Below are 25,885 nucleotides of genomic sequence, written 5' to 3'. Positions count from 1 at the left end.
GGCCTGCATTGGCGAGGTCAACTGGCACTCACGCAGTTGGTGCCATAAGGCAGGCCTTGGGTTCTTTGATAATGACCCATGCTTTTGGGCAGGGGGCTTGCTGAGGTAGGATGGGCTTCACCTCTCTCCTAAAGGCAAGCATATCTTCTCTTCCAGGTTGGCTGATCTCATACCGTGAGCTTTAAACTAGCATCGCCAGGGGAGGGGCTGCAGGAAGACAAGGAGACACCATCCAAGCAAGACAGGTAACAAATGCTAGGAGTGCCCAGGTAAGAAACAGGGGTCCAAACAGTCTCCCAAACTGGGGGGTGGCACACGCAGCTAGGCAGGGCCTTAAATGCCTATATACCAATGCTCGTAGTATGGGGAATAAGGAAGAGGAACTCGCCCTCAGAATAGCCAGTTCAGACCCAGACATAATAGGGCTTACAGAAACTTGGTGGGATTCGTCCCATGACTGGGCAGTTAGCATTAGGGGCTATAGGCTTTACAGGCAGGATAGAGAAGGAAGGAAAGGTCAGGGTGTGGCGCTCTATGTCAAGGAGCGATACACATCCTCTGCCAGCAGAATGGGGTCAGAGGAGGGGCAAGCTGAAGTGCGCTGGGTCAAGATACAAGGGGGCCATGGGGAGAGGGATCTAACGGTGGGGGTCTACTACAGACCCCCCAACCAAGGGGAGGAGCTGGACCGGGAATTTTCGAGCCAACTTGCAGAGGCACTTAAGGCAAGGGATGTAGTTGTCATGGGTGATTTAAATTACCCGGATATCTGCTGGGAGGAACAGTCAGCTAGGTCAGACCGTTCCAGGAGGTTCCTAGTCGAGATACAGGACTTCCACTTAATTCAAGAGGTTCACAGTCCCACCAGAGGAAAAGCCCTGTTGGACCTGGTCCTGGCCACAGGCAACGACCTGGTAAGGGGCCTCCAGGTCCTGGGCCACCTGGGTAATAGCGATCATCGCTTGCTGGAATTCACCATCCAGCACAGGGTGTCAAGGGCCTGCAGCAAGGCAGTAGCCCTAGACTTCAAGAGGGCTAACTTCAACAAGTTGAGGAGATTAGTGGGAGAGGTGCTGGGGTTCTCAAGGGCAAGGGAATTCAGTGTCCAAGATGAGTGGTCGTTCCTTAAGGAGAAGTGGTGCTGGCTCCTTCTACCCTTAAGAAGAGGCTTGATGCCTACCTGGCTGGAGTCATTTGAGCCCATTTTTTTCTCCCGCCCAGGCAGGGGGTTGGACTTGAAGATCTACAAGGTCCCTTCTGACCCTACTTCTATGATTCTACGTCTGTATGTTAATGCCTAGACTCTGGAATTTCCTGACCTCTCCCTGGTGATTAAGGAAACCCAGGTTCTCAGCACAGCTGCATCTGGATATACATATACAATGAAACAGTATGGCCAGCAGCAGCTAGAGGAAAATGCTAGGTATGCTTATTCCTGGAGCATGCAATTACAAATTGATCAAACTCAGCTTCACAGCAGCATTCAGGAAAGGAGTCAGTCTAGTTACCAGGACCCCCCAAGCAGTAAAGAGCACATAAGAAAACATGCCAGCTGTCTGTATGTTTTAGAGTGCAGAGCAATGTGGGACAACAGCTGAAGGGTAGTCAAAATTGTTCACAACAAAGATGTGACCATATGAACATTAGTGTGATATAATCTACAGCAAGGTGAATTTACTTCCGATTTCCACAAGAGAAAAACGCCACAGTAACTCGCCATCTACTTCTTGTAGAGGAAATTTGCTGTGTGATCTTTTACAGTAGGTCTTTCACAGTATGAAGCAAACCTCTCCATATAGACAAGCATTTAAATTGGAAGAAAATAAAGAAAAACATTGCATCTGTGTGTCCTACCAGCATTTTTAGACATATGAGATATGATACAGTTCAGCAACTGTGTAGTTATAAAATTAAGAGGAGTTTGCAGTAAAACCTCATAATTAACACCTTAAATGCATATATTTTTTCTATCAGTTGAATAGGTAAGTGAAGCCTACCAGGAAACCAATCCTAGTGCAATATTGCAAATATCTCATATTCACAGTGGTGCTGGTCTGTCTTCTTAGGAAATCATGAATGAAAAAGATCTGGTAGGTTATCTAGTCCATCTCTCTGCCAGTGTTTTGTTTTATTTTTCTGATTTCCCATGGCTTAATTTAAATTAAATTTAAATTTGTCCTTGTTTCCTTCCTCCTTATCACCTCTGTGCATCTTCTCAAACCCTTCCAAATTAGTGCTTCCTTCCTCAGCATCAGATCACATAACAAAGTATGTTTTTCAACTCTTTCTCATATAGGACCTGAAATAAATGTTTCTCCCTCAAGATGAGAAAGATACTTAATCATTGTTGTCTCCATCAGTTCCATGTTTGCTTGTTCTGCGGGCTGTACCTTTATAAGTGCTTTGCTAACTGTATCCAGTACTTGCTTTCCCTCTCCTGCTTATCTGTGGAATCAGTTGCACTTATTCTTGGGACTTTCTTGTTCTCTCTTTGGAGATATCTATGTGTGCTATTATGACACATGAATAAATAGTGGAGCTTATTACTCCATAGTTCACTGCTGCTGGGCATGCCATTGAACGTGCACCCAGGAGCAATTAACTCCAGAGCAAGAAGCGTCACAGTTTATTGAACTGGTAGGGGTCCCTGACTCAACATGCTGCAGGGGAGCTGACTGGGGGTGCAAGAGTGCTTCAGTGCAGGGCTAGCCAGCAGGCAGTCCATCCCCTGCATTTAAGCACCCTCATGCCCCAGCCAGCTCCATCAGCATGTATATGTGTGCTGCTGTGGCATTTTTTAAATACAAGTACTATTCTGCTGCAGAGTAAGTTAGTTTTCTCCAGCCCAGTAGGCGGGCACATGTAGACGCTGAGACATTTACTATGGAGCTAATTAGTCAACTGTGCACTAAACGTCTCGTGTAGATGTGTCCTTGATCAGTGAATATGTGCCTGATTAGATCTCTTGGGAAGGCAGTAGCTCTGAGCTCTCCAGACCAAGATACAGATCTCATTTCATTTTTTCCTAATCCTAATCCCACTCTTCCTTTCTTCTTTAACTTGCTTTCCTTAAAACTACCTTAATGCCAACTACAATGTTTTTCTTGCTTTTCCTTCCTTGTTCTGCTGGTAAGTGTTCAATATGCTTTTAGTGACATTATTATTATTCCTTGTAATCCTTTTATTATTGCTTCTAATGTTGCATTGCTGTCTGGCAAGGCCATTAAGCAGGTGGAGGCTACCAGAAGTTCATCAAATTTCAGCTGTCTTTGACACAGTGGCTGCTGAGGGTGGAACGCCATTAGCACAGCCAACCCAAAATATGAAACAAAACCATCTCCACACACAAGAGCCAGCAGTCTAACCAGCCAGCAGCGAGTTTTCATCTTTCTAAAAGCATAAAAGGTTTAAATCTTATTTAATTGTTCTTCAGCCAGTTATTACAGTTTGGCCAAAATGTTTCTCATACGTCATTTAGTCACCTACATTTGCCTATTTCCAGTCAACAGAGCAAACACGGATTCCAGTGTATATAATCCTCTCAGCCACTGATGTTTTCATTGCAAACAAAATGAAAACCTTATTCACCTTACAACCTGCAGGGGCTTCCAAGCCACCATTAATTTCACCTTCATTGTGTAATCATAGTGCAGTAGCAATCAAATGCTTGTTCTACCCAAGTTTGAAAAATAAAATGTGTGACACTTTGAGGGCAGAGGAAAGACTTGATTAAAACTGATGAAAAATTCTCTTTGGATCAGTCTTCAATCACAAAATACACACTTGGTGTGCCAAGGAATTTCCAGAACAATGTTTGAAACAAAGCACTTTGGCTTTATGAAAAATGGATTAAGTTTTGAAACATGCCAATAAACAAAATTTGAAATAAAACATGTCACTGAGGACATTTTGATATTTCCAACATGTCATTTTCTGAAATTTCTTTTGGGTAGGACATTTGGAACTGTTGACTCTATTCCAGTTCAAGGTGACAGGAAACTTTGCAATGCCAGGATTTCCTATGGAATAACAATTCTGAGTTTTGCACATCAGCAGAAATTCTGCACATTTCTGGCCTTGAATTCCTGTTTCTTTCACAGACATTTTCTATGTGGTCTAAGCTAAAGCTCACTTCTTCTTCCTCACCTGCTTGATTTAACTGATAGAAATAGCATCTTGTCCTCAGAGACCAAGGACAACAGCTTTTTTTTAAATCATTTTCTGTGTCCTTATTTTTATTTCCCTGAGGGAATGCTGAAAAACAAATACCATCCCCACAGACATTTTTGGTTTTCCAAGACCACAGGTGCAGAATTTTCCCCTGGTTTTCCCCCAGGATTGTCACCCATTCCCAGATAAGCTTTCTGTAGTACCTGGTATAGTTTGCCTCTTGTTACGTCTTCTAGATCTTCCAGGACAATCATGATTGCAGAACTCAAAGAGCCTTAGGCTGTGATGCCTAAGCTCACAGAATTACTGGTTTTAGGCAGAATGTGCTCCTCGTGGGACATATGAGCTGTTCCTTTCAAAAGGCTGCCCTGTTTTTCCCCCATAAACACTAGCACAATACCCGCAACTACCCTTTTCATATGAAGAGGCAGTCACTTGGCAGCATGTTCTTATGAACAGAATTCTTACTTGTGTGTTAAAGGAAACTCTGGGAGTCTCCAGGGTTTTCTTTTGGAAGACTGTATCCAATAAATGGCTTTACATCATGCATCAAGAGCAACTCTCTTTCAAGGGTGTGGTTGGAGCGGTGATGTAGACAAAAGCTCTAAATCCCGTCAATTCTGTTTCTCATGCAGTAGGGCCTGAATTTCACTTCAGAAATAATTTCTGATTTAAGTCATATGCAGTTCTGCAGTTTGTAAAATGGATTCATTTATGTTTCCATCCACATATCTAACTGATTGGGCATCCTGTGTGAAAGAACAATTCGCTTTGTCTAGAATAAGGATTCTCAATATTTTCTTTTATGTGATGTTCTGTTCCGCAGTTCTGAAACAACATCTTCAAATCCATTTAAGACTTGCTTGTCTAAACCCTTGAGAATGGAAATTTCAAGTAAAATATGCCATGTCATCAGCAAGACGTAATCACAAGGTTTATTTGAAAAGCTTCACGTTGATTAATTAGCTTTAAAAGAGATGTATTGTTCTAAAGATGAGTAAACTGGACCTGCTAAAACAGGGAAATCAATTCTATTTGTACAGGTGAGAACTATGATGTGTAGGAAAATCTGTATGTCCCAGGTAATAACATATTTTCTTTTCTGTGGGTAAAAGCTTAGCCTTCATCACAAAGTCTGTGTCCACTGAAAATTCTCTTCCAGCCAAATGTAAGAATGATTCCCTTTCTCCTGTAAGAGTGAGCATGATCTTTAGAGGGGTAACGTGCATTTTTCTTAGAGATTGTATTTCATCAAACTTTTAATTTCCCGGTTGCAGCACAAAAAACGTTATCAAGTAGATTTAGGGTACAGATAGATGGTGACTATTCTGGTCAAAGTTTGCAGAGCAGCCTCTATTCTATGTGTTAGGTGCATTATAAAACTCTGAAGAGCTGGATTCATTTTGGGGTTGTTGTTTTTTATAAAAAGTAGAATTTAAAGAAAAGAATTCATCATTTACTGAAGCTGAACCTCAGAATACTGGATAAAAGCCATATATGGACAGAATGTGTGGACCTGTAAATGGATATGAACTGAGTCAGATTAAAAGCAATATGAAGAAAGAAATGCAAATGTGTTTGAACTTCTTTTTGCATCATTGCTACATATAAAGAAGATCTGAAAAGACTTTTCCCCCATCTTTTATATATTAGCAGTGTCAGGAATGCCAAGACTTATTATCCCATTTTTGCTGGAGATTGCCCTTGGAGGCACCACAGATGAGAACTGGGCGCTCTCTTAAAACCAACTTCTGGGGGCAGGAAGGAGCTGTTATTGAATACTTAATGGAAGAGCATTTCTTACACCTGTTTGTTCAGATGCTTGAGTTAAACAGAGGTTAGCAAAATGAAAGTTATAAACATTTTGAATAAAAACATTTCCCTCCTCAGTTATCTAGGTTTCCTCTGATCGGTATCTGGGATGTCTTAATCCTTTTATCTCTCCAGTCAGCCACATAGTTTTCTAGTAAACCAAAGTAGATAAAACCCCATTTTTAAATGTAAAAAATATGGGATGGAAAAAAACCTGGAAGAAGAAAGAGTTTTCTAGTCTTTAGAAGTCAAAAAGACAAAGGAACACATAGCCTGTTGATTTAGCTTGTTTCTTTTCATGGGGTTGATTTAACTTTGTTTGTTTGCATGGGATGACTTGATATATTCCTTGTTTTGGCAGGGACAGGACAACAGTAACAACTGGAATACTTGAATGGAAAATTCTAGTAATTTTAATAGCATACATTCTCCCTTAGTCTATTCTATACTACCAGTTGGGAAGTGATAAACATTAACTCCAGACAAATGAATAACATGAAAAAAGATTTTATTCCAATTGCAAATTGGTTATCACAAATTAGGTAAAGTTTATAAACTTCCACTTTAAGCCACAATGTTTTAAGGCCAAGGTAGTGTAGTTCCAGTTTAGTCACAGTTATATATGTAAATCCACTACAGCCAGGATCCTTAACAGCAGAGCTGCTTGAACTTTAGAACTACAGCATCCTATAACAAGCTAACTTTTCCTCATTTGTGCTCATATGGGGGTTCTGGAAAAAAAATCATGAATGATAAAGTATTACCATATATTTATTTATTTATATATTACATGTAAACCTTAGCAGCAGCTAAGTGGCTCAAGTGGCTGTACGCAAATGCCAGGAGCATGAGGAACAAACAGGAGGAACTGCCCTCCTACTTCCCAGGAGGGATTATGATATTGTAGGGATAACAGAGAACTGGTGGGACTCTACCCATGATTAGACCATAGCTATAGAAAGATACACACTGCATAGGATGGATCGCATGGGAAAAAAGGGTGGAGATGTAGCTCTATATGTAAAGGAGCAAGTACATCTCCTTGGAAGCTGAAATTAGTACTAAGGAAAGGTGACCTGAGACCCTCTGGGTCAGAATATGGGCAGGGGATGCAGTGAAAGGGACCTAATGTAGGAATATATTACAGACCTCCAAATCAAGATGAGGATCTATATCTGGAATTCTCCAGAGACCTGGAAGAGGCTGCGATAGCATGGGATATGGTCATCACGGTCAACTTTAACTACCCAGACATCTCTTGGGAAGAACACTCAGCCAGATCTGACCAGTTGCATAGATTCCTGACTTGCATCAATGAGCTCTACCTGTGTCAGGAAGTATACGAGGTGACCAGAGGAAATGCCCTTCTAGATTTAATCTTGGCCAAGGGAGACAACCTGGTGAGTGATCTGAAGATAGAGGGTAACCTAGGCAACAGTAACCAAAACACTATCACTTTCACTGTCCATCGTAGGGCTGGGAAATCTGTCAATAAGATACAAATTCTTGACTTTAAAAAAGCTGACTTCAATAAGCTAAGGGCCTTAGTGAGTAATGCCATACAGGATCATGGACTGCAGGGAAAGAGTGTCTACGAAGAGTGGTTGTATCATGTCCTCAAGGTTATGATCCTAAGTGCATGGTTGTCCATATCTGTATGCAAAAAAGGTGGCACAAGGGCCAGGAGGCCATCTTGGCTCAACAGGGAAGTCACAGATCTTCTGAAAAAGAAAAGGGAGGCTTACCAATGGTGGAAGCTAGGAATCAGCCCCAAGGAGAACTACATAAGATTGGCCCACACCTGTAGGAGGAAGATTAGAAAAGCAAAGGAGGTGACCGAATTCAGGTTAGCAACCAAAATCAAGGACAATAAGAATTTTTTCTATAGGTATGTAGGTAACAGGAGGAAAATCAGTGGAAATGTGGGACCATTGCTCAGTGCATCTGGACATCTGATCACTGACACCGAGGAGAAAACTGAATGCCTGAATGAGTACTTCACATCTGTATTCCACCAGTCTAAAAGTGGCAGCAAATATGCCTGCTGAATGCAAATATGGCACAGGATAGTCACAGGAGAGATAATTACCTACCAACAGTCCATGTAGAGCTGGTGAAAGAACAGCTAGAAAAGCTGGATATTTATAAGTCAGCAGGACCAGATGAACTCCATCTGAGAGTGCCGAACGATCTAGCTGAAGTCATCTCAGGACCACTGGAAACCTCTTTGAGAATTCATGGCGCTCAGGAGAGGTCCCAGAAGACTGGAAGAGGGCCAATGTTTTGCCCACTTGAAGAAGGGGAGGAGAGAGCACCCAGGGAACTATAGGCCAATCAGCCTGACCTCAATCCCAGGAAAAATCCTCAAAAATGTTCTTAAGGAGTCCATATGCAATAAGCCAGTAGAAGGCAAAATTCTGAATGACAGCCGGCATGGCTTTGTCGCAGGTAGGTCATGTCTGACTAACTCTATCTCCTGCTACAACCAAGTTGCTTACCACCTGGATAAGGGAGATGAAGTTGATGTCATTTACTTGGACTTCAGGAAGGTCTTTGACTTGGTGTCCCAAGAAGCTCTCAAGGTAAAACTAGGGGACTATGGGCTCAACAATTTAATGGTCAGATGGGTGGGAAATTGGCTGTGGGATTTGGTCCCAGAAAGTATTAATAGATGGATCTGTGTTGATCTGGCAGAAGGTAGTCAGTGGAGTCCCCCAGGTGTCAGTCCTTGGACCGGTGCTTTTCAACATCTACATCAATGATCTGGATGTGAGGGTGAAAGCATGCTGCCAAACTTCACCGATGATACTAAACTCTGGGGGAGGGTGGCTGCACCTCAGGGTAGGCTGATGATTCAGGTGGACCTAGACAAATTAGTTAAATGGGCAGACCAGAACCAGATGCTGTTCAACACTGAGAAGTGTAAAGTGCTCCATCTGGGGAGGAAAAATCTGTGACAAACTTACAGGTTCGGTGCTTCTAGGCCAGCTAGCACCACATCCAAAAGGGAACTGGGGGGTCATAATTGATCATAAAATGAATATGAGCCACCAATGGGCTGCTACAGTTAGCAGAGCAAACAATATGCTGGCATGTATCAACTGATGCATCTCAAGCAAAGCTAAGGAAGTTATTCTCCTGCTCTACTCAGCATTGGTGAAGCTGCAGCTGGAGTACTGCATCTAGTTCTAGGCACCACACTTCAAGAATGAGGTGGAGAAGCTTGAGAGAGTCCAGAGGACAGCGACTGATATGATTAGAGGCCTGAATGGCAAGCCATATGAGGAAAGGCTGACAGATATTGGACTGTTTAGCCTAGAAAAGAGAAGACATCGGGGGGATTTGGTGGCAGCTTACAAATATGTCAGGGGAGAGCACCAGGGGCTAGGTGAATAACTATTCACCAAAGCTCCCCAGGGGAAAACCAGGAGCAATGGTCATAAACTCCTAGAAGTTTCCTGGATATAAGGAAAAACTTCTTCATGGTTCGTGTGACCAGACTGTGGAATAGACTCCCATCATGGGTAATGCAGGCTCCTACCCAGGAGATCTTCAAAAGGAGACTGGATACACACCTTGCTGGGGTTATTTGACCCCAGCAGTCTTTCCTACGTGGAGCAAGGGGGCTGGACCCAATGATCTCAAGAGGTCCCTTCCAGCCCTAAACTGTGAATATGTGAATCAGCCCTCATAGGGATGAGTACCACATTTAAAGAAATAAAACAATTATACATACATACACACTATCATGCTTGCACATAGATGAAAATGCTTTGAACATAACCAAAAATATAGACATGACTGACTGCTTATGTACTTTTTTTATTCTACCATCAGTGCTGCACTACCAGAAATATAGGCATCTTCGCCAAGCAAGTTTCCTAAAACATTTACCACCTATATTTCCCCATAGAAGCTAACATGAAAAAAATATCCTTGGGTAAACTGCACTGTTATAGCAACTGTGATCCAAGAACCTAAAAGAAGGTCACAGACACATGAGCACATTCATCTGTTGTATGGTGTTTGCCCAAGTTAGGAAGAACATGGCAGTGCAAGGCAACACAACCTCCCTTCTACCTTTAGTTTTCTGTAAACTGTGGTGGGGACTGAGCAAGATTAAAAATAGCCACATGATCAGGGAGTTGCAAACAACCTCTCTAAGCTACCCAGCTGCCCCAATTACATACTGGGCAAGGCTGTGAAACCAGAATCAGGCTTTTGGGGTTAGAATGGTTCACGCATGTGTCATGAACCCCAGCACATTACCATTGAGGAAACAACCCAGGACACAGTCAAGGATTTCCCTTCCTTTGGTAGCCATTTCTTTCAGAAAGTAAACATTGACGAGGAAATCTAGCACGTCATCTAGTGCATAAGTGCCTCCTTTGGAAAATTGCTTTAGCATATTTTTAATGATTGCAATCTCCAGAAAAACACCAAGATCCAGGTCTACAACACAGTTATCATCCCCCGTCTCCTCTATGGGTGTAAAATGTGGGTGACCTGCTGTTGTCATCTCAAGTACCTGAAGAGGTATCACCAATGATATCTCTGGAAAATACTCCACATCAAATGGGAAGATCACTACACAAAATCAAGCATCCTTGCTTAACATAATATTACCAGCATTGAGTTGGTGATCCCCAAGCACCAACTTTGCTGGATCAGACATTGTGTGGGGATGCCTAACTTGACTGCCAGCAAGGACAATTGCCAATCCCACTTACAGGCAGAAGGAGCTACTGGTGAGATGGACACCAAATATATCAATGATCTGTAGTAGGAAAATCAGCCCTATCATAGCTAAGATATCTCAGAGTAATGGGCCATTAGCTAGAGGAATCACAGCTGCCCCTTGCAGGAAAGAGATTCCTAAAGGATTCTGAGACTCGTGAGGAATTGGGACAGTACTAATGGGAGGAAGGAAGAGGGGCTGGCTTGGAGATATTTAGGGAACTATCTTGGAGATAGAGCGGGTCTTTGTTTTTTCACAGGCTGGAGAAGGTTCCAGGTCCCCAGTGGTCAGGGTTGACAGGACTCTCAGGGGTTTGGATGTAGCCAGATGAAAGGGTTAGGGTCTTAATTTGTCTTTTCATTCTATCTCCAAATTCCATGGTAAGTTGTTTGTTTTTTGTATGATTCTTTTCTCCTGTATAGTAAATCCTTTTGTTGTTTTGTCTCCTTACTGATTGCCTGTGGAACATCATAGAATCATGGAAAATTAAGGTTGGAACGGACTTTCTGAGGTCATCTAGTCCAACCCCCTGTTCAAAGCAGGACCATCCCAATTAGATCATCCCACCCAAAGCTTTCTTTAGTTGGGTCTTAAAAATCTCCAAGGATGGAGAGTCTACAACCTCTCTGGGTAACCTGTTTCAGGGTTTTACTACCATCCTAGTGAGACAGTTTTTCCTAATATCTAACCTAAACTTCTCTTGCTGCAACTTGAGACCATTGCTCCTTGTTTTGTCATCTGCCACCACTGAGAACAGTCTGGCTCCATCCACCACCTTTCAGGTAGTTGACGGTTGCAATTAAATGCCCCCTCAGTCTTCTCTTCTGCAGATTAAATAAGGCCAGTTCCCTCATCCTCTCCTCATAAATCATGTGTCCCAGCCCCCTAACCATTTTTTTTCCCTCTGCTGGTTCCTGTCCAATTTTTCCATACCCATTCTGGTAGTAGAGGGCCCAAAACTAGACACATTACTCCAGATGTGGCCTCAGCAGTGCAGAATAGTGTGGAATGATCATGTACATTGATCTGCAGGCAACTCTCCTACTAAAGCAGCCTAGTATGCTGTTAGCCTTCTTCTCAACAAGGGCACACTGTTGGCTTATATTCAGCTTATTGTCTACTGTAACCCCCAGGTCATTTTCTGCAGAGCTCCTTCTTAGCCAATCAGCCCCCAGCCTGTACTGGTGCATAGGCTTGTTCCGTCCCATGTACAGGACTTTGCATTTGTCCTTACTGAACTTCATGACAATTCTTTTGGTTCAATCATGAAATTTGTTGAGGTCTCTCTAAATGCTAGCCCTACCCTCCAGTGTCTCTATAGAATCACAGAAGTAGGGTCAGAAGGGACCTTGTAGATCTTCAAGTCCGACCCCCCGCCTGAGAGGGAGAAAAAAACTGGACTCAAATGAGTCCAGCCAGGTAGGCATCAAGCCTCTTCTTAAAGATCCCCAGGCTAGGAGCCAGCACCACTTCCCTAGGAAGCTGGTTCCAGCTCCTAGCCACCCTAACTGTGAAGTAGTTCTTGCGGATGTCTAATCTAAACCTACTCTCCAATAATTTGTGTCCATTGTTCCTTGTCATGCCAGGGGGTGCTAGGGGAAACAGTGTCTCCCCCAAACCCTTCTGGTCCCCCCTAGTGAGTTTATAGACTATCACCAGGTCCCCCCTCAGCCTTCGCTTGTGAAGGCTGAACAGGTTCAGGTCCCGCAGTCTGCCCTGTAGTCACCAGATCATGCGGGTGGCCCTCCTCTGGACCCTTTCAATGTTGTCCACATCCCTCCTGAAATGGGGTGCACAGAATTGGATGCAGTACTCCAACTGTGGCCTGACCAGCATCGCATAGAGGGGGAGGATCACCTCCCTGGCTCTACTTGAGATGCATCTGTGGATGCACGACAAGATCCAGTTAGCCCTGCCAACCGTGACCTTGCATTGTCGGCTCGTGTTCATCTTGGAGTCAATAATGACTCCAAGATCCCTTTCTGCCTTCATGCTCTCAAGAAGGGAGTTTCCCAGTCTATAAGTGTGCTGCTGGTTTCTACTGCCCAAGTGCTGCACCCTGCACTTGTCAGTATTGAAACGCAGCCTGTTTATGTTAGCCCACTCCTGTAACCTATCCAGATCTTGCTGCAATCTTTCCCTCCCTACTAGCGTGCTCACCTCACCCCAAATTTTGGTATCATCAGCTACTCTACTACTCTCCCCAGTTTGGTGTTATCCACAAACTTGCTGAGCATGCACTCTATCCTATCTTTCAGGTCACTGATGAAAATATTGAACAAAACTGGCCCCAGGACTGACCCCTGGGGCACTACATTTAATACTGCCTGGTAACTAGACAGAGCCATTGACTACTATCTTCAGAGCCTGATGATCCAAACAGTTTTCTATCCACCTTACAGTCCATTAATCTAACCTGTACTTCCTTATCCAACCCATACTACCTTAAGAGTGATCTCAGGACAAGTGATATACCAGGTTAACCCATTTTACAAGAAGAGGCACCTAAAGTCTTTCACAACCCATGGGAAAGCCACCTGGAGCTGACAGAGATTCTTCTGCTGCAGCTGTGAAGTCTGGTATAAGGGCAGTGGAGCTGATGCTTGTGGGCATAAGAAGTTATCCCAGGGTAAACTTGGGTCTGATCGTTAAGAGAAGCAGCAGGACAGTGAGGAGAAATTTGTAGATCCAGGGGTATCCTGTAGAAGGATTTGTGACATCATGTTCACATTGATTTCTGTTAAGAAAATGAGGATAGGCACATATTTTAAATTGTAAAATATCAAAGATTTAAACGTAAAATGGCACCTAGAAGAGGTCTAGATTATATAGCAGGAGAGACGAAAATGGCAGGTGTTAAGAGATTGAATTTTTTTTTGTTAGAGGCAGGGATTTCTGTGGGTGATATGTTTTACTAGAGCAGCTGTATGATTGCATTCAACAACATTTGGAATGCAATGCATATGCAGTTAGTCCAGTAAAGGATATCACCCATAATAACCCTTGTCACTCGAATATTTTCAGGACCACCAGGGCAACAACGTCACTCCAATACTACCAGAATTTCTTTGTCCTTTTTTTTTAAGAGTAAAAATAAAAATTCAACAAGACAAGAATTATATACAAAAGTATAGAGGGGAAAAAGGCGAAAATCTAAAATTATTTTTAAAATTTCTTCAGCAGAGATGAAATAATAACTTCTTTATTAAAAGGCAACTAACAAGATTACCACCTGCCACCATCCTGGCAATTTTGCTTCTAAAGTATAACTTGTTCCCCCTCCTTTGTCTGAATTTTATCTTTAGATTGTTTGCTTTTTGAGAAAGATACAAACATGTAAGTCTATTTATGTGTGTGGATGGCACATTGCACAATTCTGATTGGGACCTCTAGGCCTTGCTTCCCTATAAATAATGCTAAGAGTCATGACAGAAAACAAAGCAAACAATAATGGCTTGAGTGTAGTGTATGGGGATACTGTTCAAATAGTCAAGCCAGAGATCTGAGCCACAGAGTTCTCATGTCTTGAATTACAAGGGAAAATGCTTGTTATTCAAAGCTGTTGCCCCTGAGGACAGGAAAACAAAGAGGAAGGTATGTGATGGACCTAGTGACCTTAATCAGTTGTTGGATTATAGACAGCATCAGCCTCCCAGAAATCTGAGCTCCAGCCCAAAATCTCTGCACTTCTGGACACCAGAAATGTATGTAGAACAGGGGGCCATGGGGATGGGATGGGGACAAAAGCAAGTCATGAGAATGTTACAAAAACAGGTAAAATAAATGGAACAAAGTTTTCTTCTTGAGAGTAAGTACCAAATGAAACAGAAGCTTTTATGGGAAGAGGGTAAAGTGCTGTTTGCCTCTGGAGTTATAAAATAATGATATTTTTAGCCACCTAAGAGAAAGGTACAAAATTGTGTTCTCCAGTATCACTATATAGATTTGACCTCATAAATGAACTCCCTTCTGATGGGTCAGGGAAAATGACCTGAGTAACTTTCAATCTCTATACACTGTACTGCAGCTCCCCCCTCTGACCAGCCCAGGGAAGTAGCTCAGGAAAAATAACTGCATTTATAGCAAAAGACCAATGTTTTCAAAAACAGGCATAAACTAAGCACCTAAATGAATGCAGGCTGAATTTTCAGAAGTGATGAGCACCCACTGAAACCAGCTGGATGCTTAAACCTTATTAAAATCAGTGATGTACTGAAATGGGGATTTTTGCCTCTTCAGGGATTTAAATAACTGGCAATATGCTACAGAGTTCAATAAAATATGGTTCTCTCTTTTATTTTTCTATAGCAGAGATGAGAGAATCCAGATCGTTTTTCCTTTGCACTTGGAGTCACCATGTTGAGGAGAAAGAGAGCTATATAGTTTTATGGCTGTACAAAGGACCATAGATGCGCGGCTCCTACTAAGCAGTAGACACACCCTTCTCCTACCAGGGTAAGGATTCCAGCATACTTTATTGTCATTTCCTGCTGTTACTATGGCATGGATTGCCGGGGGGGCGTGCACCACTCTGACACCCCCCACCAAACTGACACCCAAAGCTGGTGTCCCACCCATTCACTGCAAGTTACACTGTTATATCACCTTCATAGTAATTAACAGATGCAGCTCATTGTGTTCTTCCAAAGTTAGGGGGGATACATGGAAACAAAATGTGAAAGGTGTCCAGGTAAAAGTTCTTATCCAAAATCTACATATCAGGTTTGGTAAACAGCTGAAATCTGCTGGCCTTATTCATGGTCTCACAAAATACATAAAGGAGTAATCATATCGCCAAGGTGAGAAGGATTTGGCCCTTTGGAAGAGTCTGAACAGAGCCCTTCTACTTACTGAAAAAGTCCAAAATTTTCTCTCAGCTGAATAAATTTGGGACTGAAAGTACCTGTTGCTCCTTATGGGCCAGATTCTGATTGCATTACTTGCACCGAATAGTACCTCACTCCAGAAGTAGATCTATTGATCTAAATAGGTCTGTGTATAGAGAAAACCAGACTGAGGGTGTCACAAGTCTTCTCAATGGGTTTGAGCTCCTGATTATCAACAACCCTTGTCGGTTTCAACGGTAGCTCAGCACTTCCTCAGCATCTGACAGGATAGATAATCCTAGATGTCTGCGGATAAATATTATTTGAGTGCAAGATCAGCTGGTCAGAGGCTCTCTCTTGCTTTGTGTTTCAGGCAGCAGTGGGTGCATCTACATTGCTGTAACTATGAGATATGACAACATAGCTTGTTGCTATGGTGATGTAGCTCTGGTGGGCAAAACTGACTCCAACACTACTGCGCAGTAGGAATGAGCTACTGCACAGTAGGGTTGGACAAAACGGCCTGCGCACCCACCATAGGGTTGGACAAAACGGCCTGTGCACTTCAGAAACACCCTGTGCTCCCCCAGAACTGCACAGTAACAGTGGTTACTGCACAGTCATTTAGTACTTGCAAGTACTAAGTGTGACTGTGCAGTAACAACTGCACAGTTTTGTGCAGAAGTGCAAAGTAACAACATGTGTAGACGCGCCCAGTGTTGATTAGAGCAATGACTCTCAACCATCTTAGACTCAAGACATCCCTTGTTTGACTCATTATAACTCAAGGCACCCCTTGGAAAATGCCAGCTCTTAGTTTTTACTTGTTTTTATGCTATACTGTCTAAGGCAAATTCAAATAATTAGGGAATTTAAAATATTACTCCAAATAATATTCCTCAAAAGAAATTTACAGTATTTTTATTAATATTAAATGTTTGCTATTAAAAATGTTTAATAAGCTCATAGTTAGGAATAAGTTAAATAGATCTGTGATGAGCTCAATTTTTTAAATGAAGTTTGTTAGTACTAACAGTCATCCTGTAACCTGAGTAGTTGATGATGCAAAACTCATTTACTTAATAGGATAGCCAGGTTAGCCACTTTTTCACTGTGAAAGATCTCATTGCCCATTGGTTACCTAAAACAAACATAACATTTGACCACTGAAAGCCAACCTAAAGAATGAAGTTACAAGAAACTCAGAGGACAACTCCTTCTGAAGTCTGGTGTCTTCGTTATATTTTAGTCATACTGTAAGAAATCGTCCATTTTATTGGAAACCATCTGTAAACTTGATCCTTTACTTGACAGGGTGCATTTTGCAGTTATGAAACCAAGTTAATACAATGGCAGTTTCGGGAAGATACTGCAGAAAGAGAGTGTTGAGAAGAATGTAGCAGAAAGACACATTGTACATTGGCAAGCTAAATAGATATTAATATTTTAATCAGTTTCATCAAGGTTTAATTTGATCCACTGTATATTGTGTATTTGTATACTAGACAAATCCAGTAGTCCACTTTATAGTTCTATTTTGTTATTGTGTTGAACAAATTAATCCCTATTACAGAAACTTCATTCTTAACAAGGTTGAGAGGGCACCACGTAAAATTCCAGCTTATGCAGCTTTTTTCTATTTGGTAACAATGAAGTATTCTGAAATTAATTGTGTGATGATTTTGTTAGATGGTAACTGTATGTCCATTTCCTCCAGTTTCTGAATGTATTTATTGTAATTTTAGGCACATCTTAACAATCATTCAATTTTATAAAGCTCTAATAATATGTAAACCATTGGGTAACAATATGGAATATGTTTCAGGGTTGTTGGTTGTACTTTTCACAAGATAAATACACTCTCTCCAATCTCACAGTTCTAATCCTCAAAGGGAATTTACAAAACACCCTTTGTAGATGAGCCTATGAACTTCACTTCATAAATCTATTGGATACAAAAAATCATGGACTAAATATAAACATGGATTTATGGCACATTATAACCTGCCTGACATCTGAGAACCTCAGGTAACTGATTTACAGTTTACTAGCTGAATTTTTTCGCCCGTTATTTAAATCAACATCCCCTTGCTCCAATCTACCCACCCACCTATTGTCTACCATACATTTGCATTTTCACAGACACGCATTTTTGCATATTGGCTTCTAATCTACCCAGGAGAGCACCCAGACCAACAGCAGGCACTCTCTGATGTCTGAAAAAGGATATTTGTGCTTGAAAGCTTGCAAAGAACAATTTTTCCAACTATTTAGTTGGTTTAATAAAAGATATCACATTTATCCAAAGAAACTTGTCTGCAATATGGAACATGTTAAATGTAAGCATTCTCCCAAAGCGCCTCAAAACTATGGATACTGAGAAGCCATTTCTTTGCACATTATAACCCAAGTGTGGAGAGCAAGTTAAAAGTAGAATCCCACAATGCAACACTAGTGGAGTAGCCAAAATATTCAGAATTAATTTAGTGGGCAGACAAGAGTAGTTGCTGATAAATATAAAACAGTGTCCTCTACATGGACATTAGGCTAAATAATTTCAGGAAGCTATCAGGAAATATTGTGGCATTTCATACATTTTTTAAAAGAAAAAAGAAAAATTCTAGTGCCATGGTCATCACTGCAGCCAGCTATAGAGCAATTAAGGTAATGTCAGCTTGTAACACAGGTAATTACTTGAAGAAAGCCACCTTTAAAAATTAAAGAGGAGTCATAGTTGAGCTTCTCAAGTCAGAAGGAGTTTTTCAGATGGCAGTCATCTCCCAGTAGGTTTAGCTGCTTTATTTTTCACTTTGAATTGGAATGGAAACAGATTTGTTTACTTTGTAGACATCATCAAGATGATCTTATCTACCCACCTATCTTACTATGACTGCTACACCACTTAGATACTGTGGTGATAATAAATTTAGCTTGATTCTAATGCAAGTTTCTCAATCAATGGGCACTGCTAAAGTGCGCAATGGAAAATTAATTTCTACTAGTATAGTCATATAGTTTGGAAAGGTATTAGAAAAGCTTTAGGCACCAAAGGTGCTTGCAGATGTTAAAAAAACAGTGCTTTACTTTAAACTTCCCACACCAAGCCCAGTGCATGCCCAGAAGAGGCAGCACATTAGTTGGACCTGGCTTGCCCAATTACTGAGCCCTTTTTGGCACTTTTTTCTAATAGCTGGTTGACTCCGCTTTAAAGTACCAAAAACCCATGGTGAATTGCCTGATCTATAGTAACATGCTGCTTCTTCCAATAAAGCTCATTTTTTGTTTGTTTGTTTACTTGTTTTAACATGTGCAAGCAGCCAAAGTACCCTTCCTCGTCTGGACATAATCGTTATTTCTTATGATTCTAACAATTACTTTCATTTAATATAGTAAGCAGCTTTCAGATGCCAATGTCTGTCAGCCATTCAAAACAGTGACTGAGGTTCCATCCACTGTTAAAAATGTCCTAAGCTATCCATATCCTGTTATATATGCTCAGTGTAAGGAGTATTACGTGGTACAAACTAAAAATGATAGTGGAAATTGGATGTTGGGTAATATGAAATAATATATGTGTTAAACAGCTAATGTATATTTGTCTGTGTAAAGGAAAAAGGGTCTGCCCACATCAAGAATCACTTGGTCAGAGATGACAGGCTGGGTAGCGTGTTCTTAAAAACAAGGTTAAAAGCATTTGAAGTACTTGAAACATCAGATCAAGATAACATACATCCCTGAGTGTTTAGAGGAAGAGGACTTCAGTGAACCTTTCACTGAGTGCATCTACACATGCAGTTAGTGCACATGAATACACTCTGGAGCTTATTGCTTCAGAGTTTTTTGCTCCTGGGCATGCCGTTTGAACATGCACCCAGGAGCAATTAACCCTGAAGCAATCGGCTCTGGAGTTTATTCATGTGCAACACATGGAGCCTGGTTAGAGCAGCCCTGGTTGGAAGGGGTCCCTAATGGAAGCTTGCTAGCCCAGGGCTGCTGCGATTGGGCTTAAGGTGCTTCAGAGGGGCTAACTGGGGCACAAGGGTGTTTCAATGCGGGGCTAGCCAGCAGGCAGCCCCTGTGCTAAAGCACCCTCATGCCCCAGTCATCCGGCTCAGCATCTACATGTGTATTTACAAGTACTACACTGCTGTGGAGTTTATTCTTTTCCTGCACCCTAATAGGGGCGTACACATAGATCCTAAGACATTTACTGCAAAGCTAATTAGTTAGCTCTGAAGTAAATGTCTCATGTAAACACGCCCACTGACATTGTTTTAAAAGTGCATACGGTTCAGGGGCAGATTTCTAAAGATAATTAAGTAGTGAATTTGACTCCAATATTTAAAAAATGATGGAGGCACAGGAACTCTTAAATTAGCAAGTGTTAACTTTCTTGGTAGAGAAACCTGGACACTCTGTAAGTGATTTGGCAGGAGAACACCTGGAAAGTTCATCCTGATTAAAGACAGCCAGAGTAGTTTATACTCAGTTAAATTTTGGGAGTCCTTTAAAGATATCACAGCCACTATGGATCAAATACATTCACTTGGATCTTGATTATGCAAGTTCTTATCATGTAAATAGCAGCAAGGAAGGTAAGATTGTTGTATTCTACATCGAGTGTCAGTTGAGACCTACATAAGGTTAAGTGCTAGACTCAGTCATCTGCACTGAGTGGTACTATCTAAGGCTAATCAAAAAATGCGCACTAGAAATTCTTATTTTTTAATAAAATTGGACATTTGCATCAGAAGTTGGGCTTTTTTCATTAAAACCCAAAGAAGTTCATAGAAAAGCATTGATTGAAATTATTTTTCCTGTTTTATCTAAATTTTTCACAGTGGAAAAGAAATTCTACTAAGAACCTTCTTTGGCATCCCAGGTGTAGAGGCCAGCAAAATATTGCAACATAATTTACATTCCATGTAAACTCTGCTTGGTGAGCTTTCGAGTATTAAGTGATGTTTCTGCTCCGTGAAAGATTTCTGCACACAAAATTATGCACTCACTAACTCTCAAAACCCTGGCAGAAAATGTGGCTGGATGTAGGCAGAGAATTGGTACATCTGAGGAGAAGAGCTAAGTAAATTTCCTAGCTCCTAGTTCCCTTATTGATCTAACTGCTGCTGCAAGACAGGATTAACTTGGTCACTCTGCAGCAGCACCTTATATTGCTGACTTGCATTCTTTGTCCAAGTCATTACACATGCCTTATGCTCCTGCACGCAGCACTTCACGTTTGCAGTGAAGGAGAGAGCGCTCTTAAATATTCCAAGAGGAGCAAAAGTTTTATATATTGAGATTAACGTTCAAGTTAAGTCCCATAGTGGAATAAGAGGGAATAACCAGTGAGTGTCAACAGTTCTTGGGTTCCCAACCAGTTTAAAATAATAAATTATAGGCTGTAAGTGTGGGGTCTGAAACAAGGGACCACTACCAAGTGAAACAAATTGTTTGACTTTTATCCTCCCTTCCTGGGGCTTTCATGAGATCCCTGTTAATTGTAAATCATTCTCTTTGCTCCAGTTTTCCAGTTACAGTTTGTGGTCTTGGTTGTCAGGCAGGGATACTGTTTTATTGGGATTCTCCTCTTTTAGGCTTTTCCTCTCTACTTAGTCTTCAGATCTGCTCCCCACCCACCTCCACTTCCCTGTCAAGCTCTCATCTATTCCTGCTCATTCACCCATCTTCTTTTCTAATAGCATACCAACTTTGCTTACTTTACTGTGCTTCTTTGGCACCAGCAGGAAGTCGCTGAATGCCTTAATACAAAGCACTGAGAGCATCAAAGGAAGTCCTATCTCCAGTATATTGGATAGTCAGATAGTCTGTGACCCTATCTGTGCTATATTTTAGAGCAAAGGGCAAGTATGGTTTCTGGTTGCTTCCCATCCTCTAGCTGTCTAACTAAGCCAGGGTGCCTGCCAAAAAAGAAAAAAAACCATTTCCTGGTAAAAATTTATTACCAGTGTGTATTGAAACCTACTGGAAAATTACTTACTATGGTATTACGAAAATATCACTGCCCTCTTGTTCACTCAGTAATAGTTTTCATAAGGTTTCCATTTTTACAGGCTGGGACAAAATGCATCCCAGATGTAACTCCACCAGTATCAGAGATACACCTGGGATAAATCTGTCCCTAGGATTTTAGATTGTGTGGGGCTGCATCTATAGTTTATATTGCTATGTGTATCAAACCACAAGGAGGATGGTATCTGTGAATCAACCTGGGGATGCTTGAATTGACTTTTTACTGGTGACAAAACAGGTTCAGCTAATTCTCAATTGGCCAGAAGTTCACAGCTGTAGGGCAACCACTTAGATGCTATTCCTGGCCCTTGTCTGTGACAACTTTAAGGTACAGAGAAAAGAGAGGTCAGTCCAAATGTAGCTAGACCCTAACTCTCTGAGGGCTTCAGAGGGGTGGAAAAGGAGTTTTGAGCAGAATTAGAAGGGAGGTTAGTAAGGAGCACAGAGCACTAATGTTATATGCTCCTGGAATTCATTGAACTAATAGTTTATTACATTATATATTTTTCTGACATTACAGAAAATGGAAGAAACACAGCCTAGTTTTTGGTCAGCTTTTAAAAGCAGAAGTAATTCTTCTAATACTGCACTATCACTTTAACTAACTTGAGACTTATTACTCATTTAGTTGTCAGTGGGAGCATTTACACATAACACTATGTCACTGAAGCAATGTGCTACAGCAACATAGCATCCACATCTGTAGGCAAAAACTGTGACACCCCAGCTATGTCACTGTAGTGACGTGCAGCCTCACTATAGCACATTGCTACAGCAACATAGAGACTAAAAATAACTGTGAGCCACACACATGCTGCAGTATGAGTTGTTACTGCACCATAATTTAATAATTCCAAAAAGAAGTACTAAATGACGGCGCAGTAACAACGGCACCAGAGTGGCACATGTAGACATGCCCATTGGGTGCAGCTACACATATGCTTCACCGCAAGTTGACTAATTAACTCCACAGTAAAGCATCACAGTTTACACATGCATTGGTATTAGGGCACAGTAAATTAATTAACTCCACCATAGGATAGTACTGTCCTTGACAGTGTTATCCTATGGTGGAGTAATTTACTTCACCAAAATGCACATGTAGATGTTGACAGGCTGGCTGGGGCACAAGGGTGCTAAAGTTCAGGAGCTGCCTGCTGCCTAGCTCCACACTGCAGTACTCTTGCACCGGAGCCAGCCCCTCTACTGCCTGACACTGCCAGCTGCAGCCTGAGACTGACCCCACTCCCCACCCCAGACTCTGTGCCAGCCCAGGGCTGCTCCACCCTGGCTCAAAGTGCTGTGGCCCTGGGCGTGCATGTAAATGCTGCACCTGGAAGCAGCTGACTCTGGTGCAAACTGTGCTGGAGTTTATTTCTTAGCACTAATAGCACATAGAGTTGCACCCATTGAAAAGAATGCTATTCACTTTTCATTGTGAGCTAAATTTTTAAACCCATATCAATAACATTCATTTACTCAAAGATATTATCTTTTTGTTCCACTTGAAGGACTTCTCAGTGTTTATCATTGATCACACTTTTCTGTCTCTTACCCAGACATGCATTTGCATGGTTTATTGTATTTTGGGTCTCTGCTTGAGGCAGATTTTTTGAGATCTTGTATGTGGTCAATGTTCAGATTGGGCACAAAGCACTTCTTCTATTTTTACACAGGAAAGCTAAATCTCTTCATACAACCAACCCCATGACTTTGTTGTTACCTGCATAACAATGACATTAATTTACTTCATTAAGTGTTATATGCATAACTGAATGCAGCAGTTAGCCCTAAATCTGGGATTAATTTTCTTTGAAAATGAAAATACTTCTTCTATCCTATTTTAGTCAAACCCAAAGTTGCTGTTCATTAGGAAAGTTTTTCACAGCTAATTAAAAATAATAGTTTGGATATACCAATTGTAAGAAAAGGCAGTATTTCATTCCACGTGCATGCCACTCATTTTTGCATGACTCTTTTGTCTATTCTAGTGCTTATATGCTTAAAGTTACAAGGTAACTGGATGGGAGTCCCAGCCTTCACAAAGCTACGTGAGAGAAGTATAAGGCTTACAATTCTTTTGGAGAAGAGAGGCAGAAAGACACCTAGACAATTCAATATCACCAATCAATATTGTCCTCTCTTGTCCATGGCCATCTTAAAAGAACTAAAGCATGGAATTTTCTAAGATAAAATTATAACAATGTGAAGTTTCACTTCCCCAGACGGCAGTGAATGCTACTTTTGGCAAAGGACTCCCTAAAAAGTCTCTGGCTTCCTAGATCTGACAGGCATGGATAAATATTATGCACTTGCCTTATTTAGGACTTTGAATATCATATAGTTACAAAATCCTACCAACCATTTTTCCAGAACTGAAGCAGACCCAGGTCATTTCCCAGCTGTGCCTATGAACAGATGGTTCCCTCTGTGCCAGGAGCTTTCCCTTCCTGCTTGTAACAAGGTTAGCCAATTCTATAGTGACATCTTTTCCTTTTTGGGTTCAGGGTCTGTGCAGGGAAAGGGGAGAGCCGGACAGTCTATAGGAGAAAAGTATGCAGGACCAGAAGACACACCTCATAGAAAAAGCTGTAGAGGTGCTTTGGCTTTAGCACAGCTGAATGGGAGCCACACTGACAGGAACCACAAGATTCAAGGTTCAGGCTGTGAGTGGGCTCCTCTTTCTTTTCTCCCTGTGCTGAACCTTTGCCCTCAAACGGGCATAGTAGTAGTAGAAGTATGGAAGTTTTCCTCCCATGGAAGATAACTTCTCCCAACTTCAGTAACTACTTTCTTCCCCACTTTTCCCTTACTATATTGTCTCAGTACAGATATACTTAGGCCAGGTTTTTGGATCTCCTCCAATTGATGCTGCCTCTCTCCAACATTCCCTCCTGTCTCTGGGATTTGAGGTCCTTCTGAACCACAAACTCTCTAACAATGACCCAGTAAAGAGTAAGTAAACCCAGCATGTTTTAAGACCCCCTTTTGACCTACTATGTGAAAGTTTACAGTAGAAACAGCCCTAATCAACCACCAATACCTTTCTTCAGTGCTCTTCTCCTCCTTCCTCATGTCTCTATTTTTTCACCTGTTCATTAGAAGGTATTGGATTTTCCTTGCTTCTTTCTTCTTCCATCAGTTCCCTAGCTAGGTCTTGGATGATGTTGCACACATACACATCATTGTTCTGCTTGTTGGATGAGGCCCTACTCTTTATGTTCAGAATTGTTCTACAAAACAGTTTGTGTTTCAAATTGCTTTTCAGATTTTATAGAAGGAAAGGCTCTTGCACTTGCTGCTTTTGTTTGGGTTTCTTCTATAGGCATGGCTTTCTTAGCTAGTTATATTGCCAATATTCAAAAGACAAAAATGTTTATGGTGCATAAGGCTGTTCCAAGAAAATAAAACTGAAGCTTAACATAAGAGAGAGCGAGGACCTCTCTCACTGAAAGTGTTAATGTTTAAGGTTGTCTACAGGAGAAAAGAAGGAACTTGTGCTAATTTGTAAGTACACCAGAGTGGCTGTAATTTTGGAGTGGGGAATTCTATTCTGAAATAATTTTGCAAACAGACTATTTTTGTCTGACTGGACCAGCCCATGTGTTTGAGGAAGATTCTCTTTTCTAGACTTGGTGGCCTAACTTGAAGAGGAATATGGGGGGAAAAAAGGAAAGAATACTCTTGTGATTGATAGATAACTTTCTGGGGCTGTTAGATGAGAAGCTGGACCCAGAATGCAGATGCCGACCTTGGCTGCAATTATTCCAGAAGAAACTGGACTTGGTTTGTCTACCTGAAAGAGAATTCACCACAGCTGAGGTATTCCTCAAAAGGAGCAGAACCAGAGAGAGAAAAGCCTTACAAGGTGCTCATAAGTTCCTGGGGAAAGTAACTGAGGACTTTATATCAGCATAGTCCCAAGCCAAGTAACTGTTTTACAAAGGGGCAGGATCTGTGGAAATGTATGTCGTCTAACTGGGGTTGGCAAGTCGGTCAATTAACTGGTCAAATATAGTCAGTTGACTGCATATTTTTGACTGGTCAAAGTTTATAGCAATTTTACAAAAAAAGCCTACATTTTTGTAGGTTTCTTGGCAGAAATATGATTTCTATTGATTTTTTTTATTGTTTATTGTTCTTAATGGAAAATCATGCTTTTTCTGTGTGTTATTTAGACCTATAGACTTTTTTTGCAATTTTTGACCAATATTTGACCAGTCAATTGACCGTGACCAAACTTGATTTGACCAGTCAAAGACCCAACCCTATTCTGACAGTCCTAGTTTTCATGCTAGCAATTGCA

General features: G+C 41.4%; 1 protein-coding gene across 1 annotated transcript; it reads left to right on the top strand.

Annotated features, from left to right (window-relative positions):
• The first annotated feature begins 120 nt into the window (after nt 1–120).
• Nucleotides 121–15,149, top strand: LOC149864934 (uncharacterized). Its single transcript, XM_090049686.1, has 3 exons — nt 121–3,405; nt 4,997–5,213; nt 15,029–15,149. Exon 1 carries the CDS (start codon nt 363–365, stop codon nt 1,299–1,301), a length of 939 nt encoding a protein of 312 aa, XP_089905812.1. The 5' UTR covers nt 121–362; the 3' UTR covers nt 1,302–3,405; nt 4,997–5,213; nt 15,029–15,149.
• The last annotated feature ends 10,736 nt before the right edge of the window (nt 15,150–25,885 follow it).

The sequence above is a fragment of the Crocodylus siamensis genome, chromosome 5, assembly GCF_052110815.1.
Source record: "Crocodylus siamensis isolate JL-2025a chromosome 5, ASM5211081v1, whole genome shotgun sequence".
Lineage (NCBI taxonomy): Eukaryota > Metazoa > Chordata > Crocodylia > Crocodylidae > Crocodylus > Crocodylus siamensis.
The sequence above is the reverse complement of the archived record's forward strand: the minus strand, read 5'-3'. Positions and strand labels throughout refer to the sequence as shown.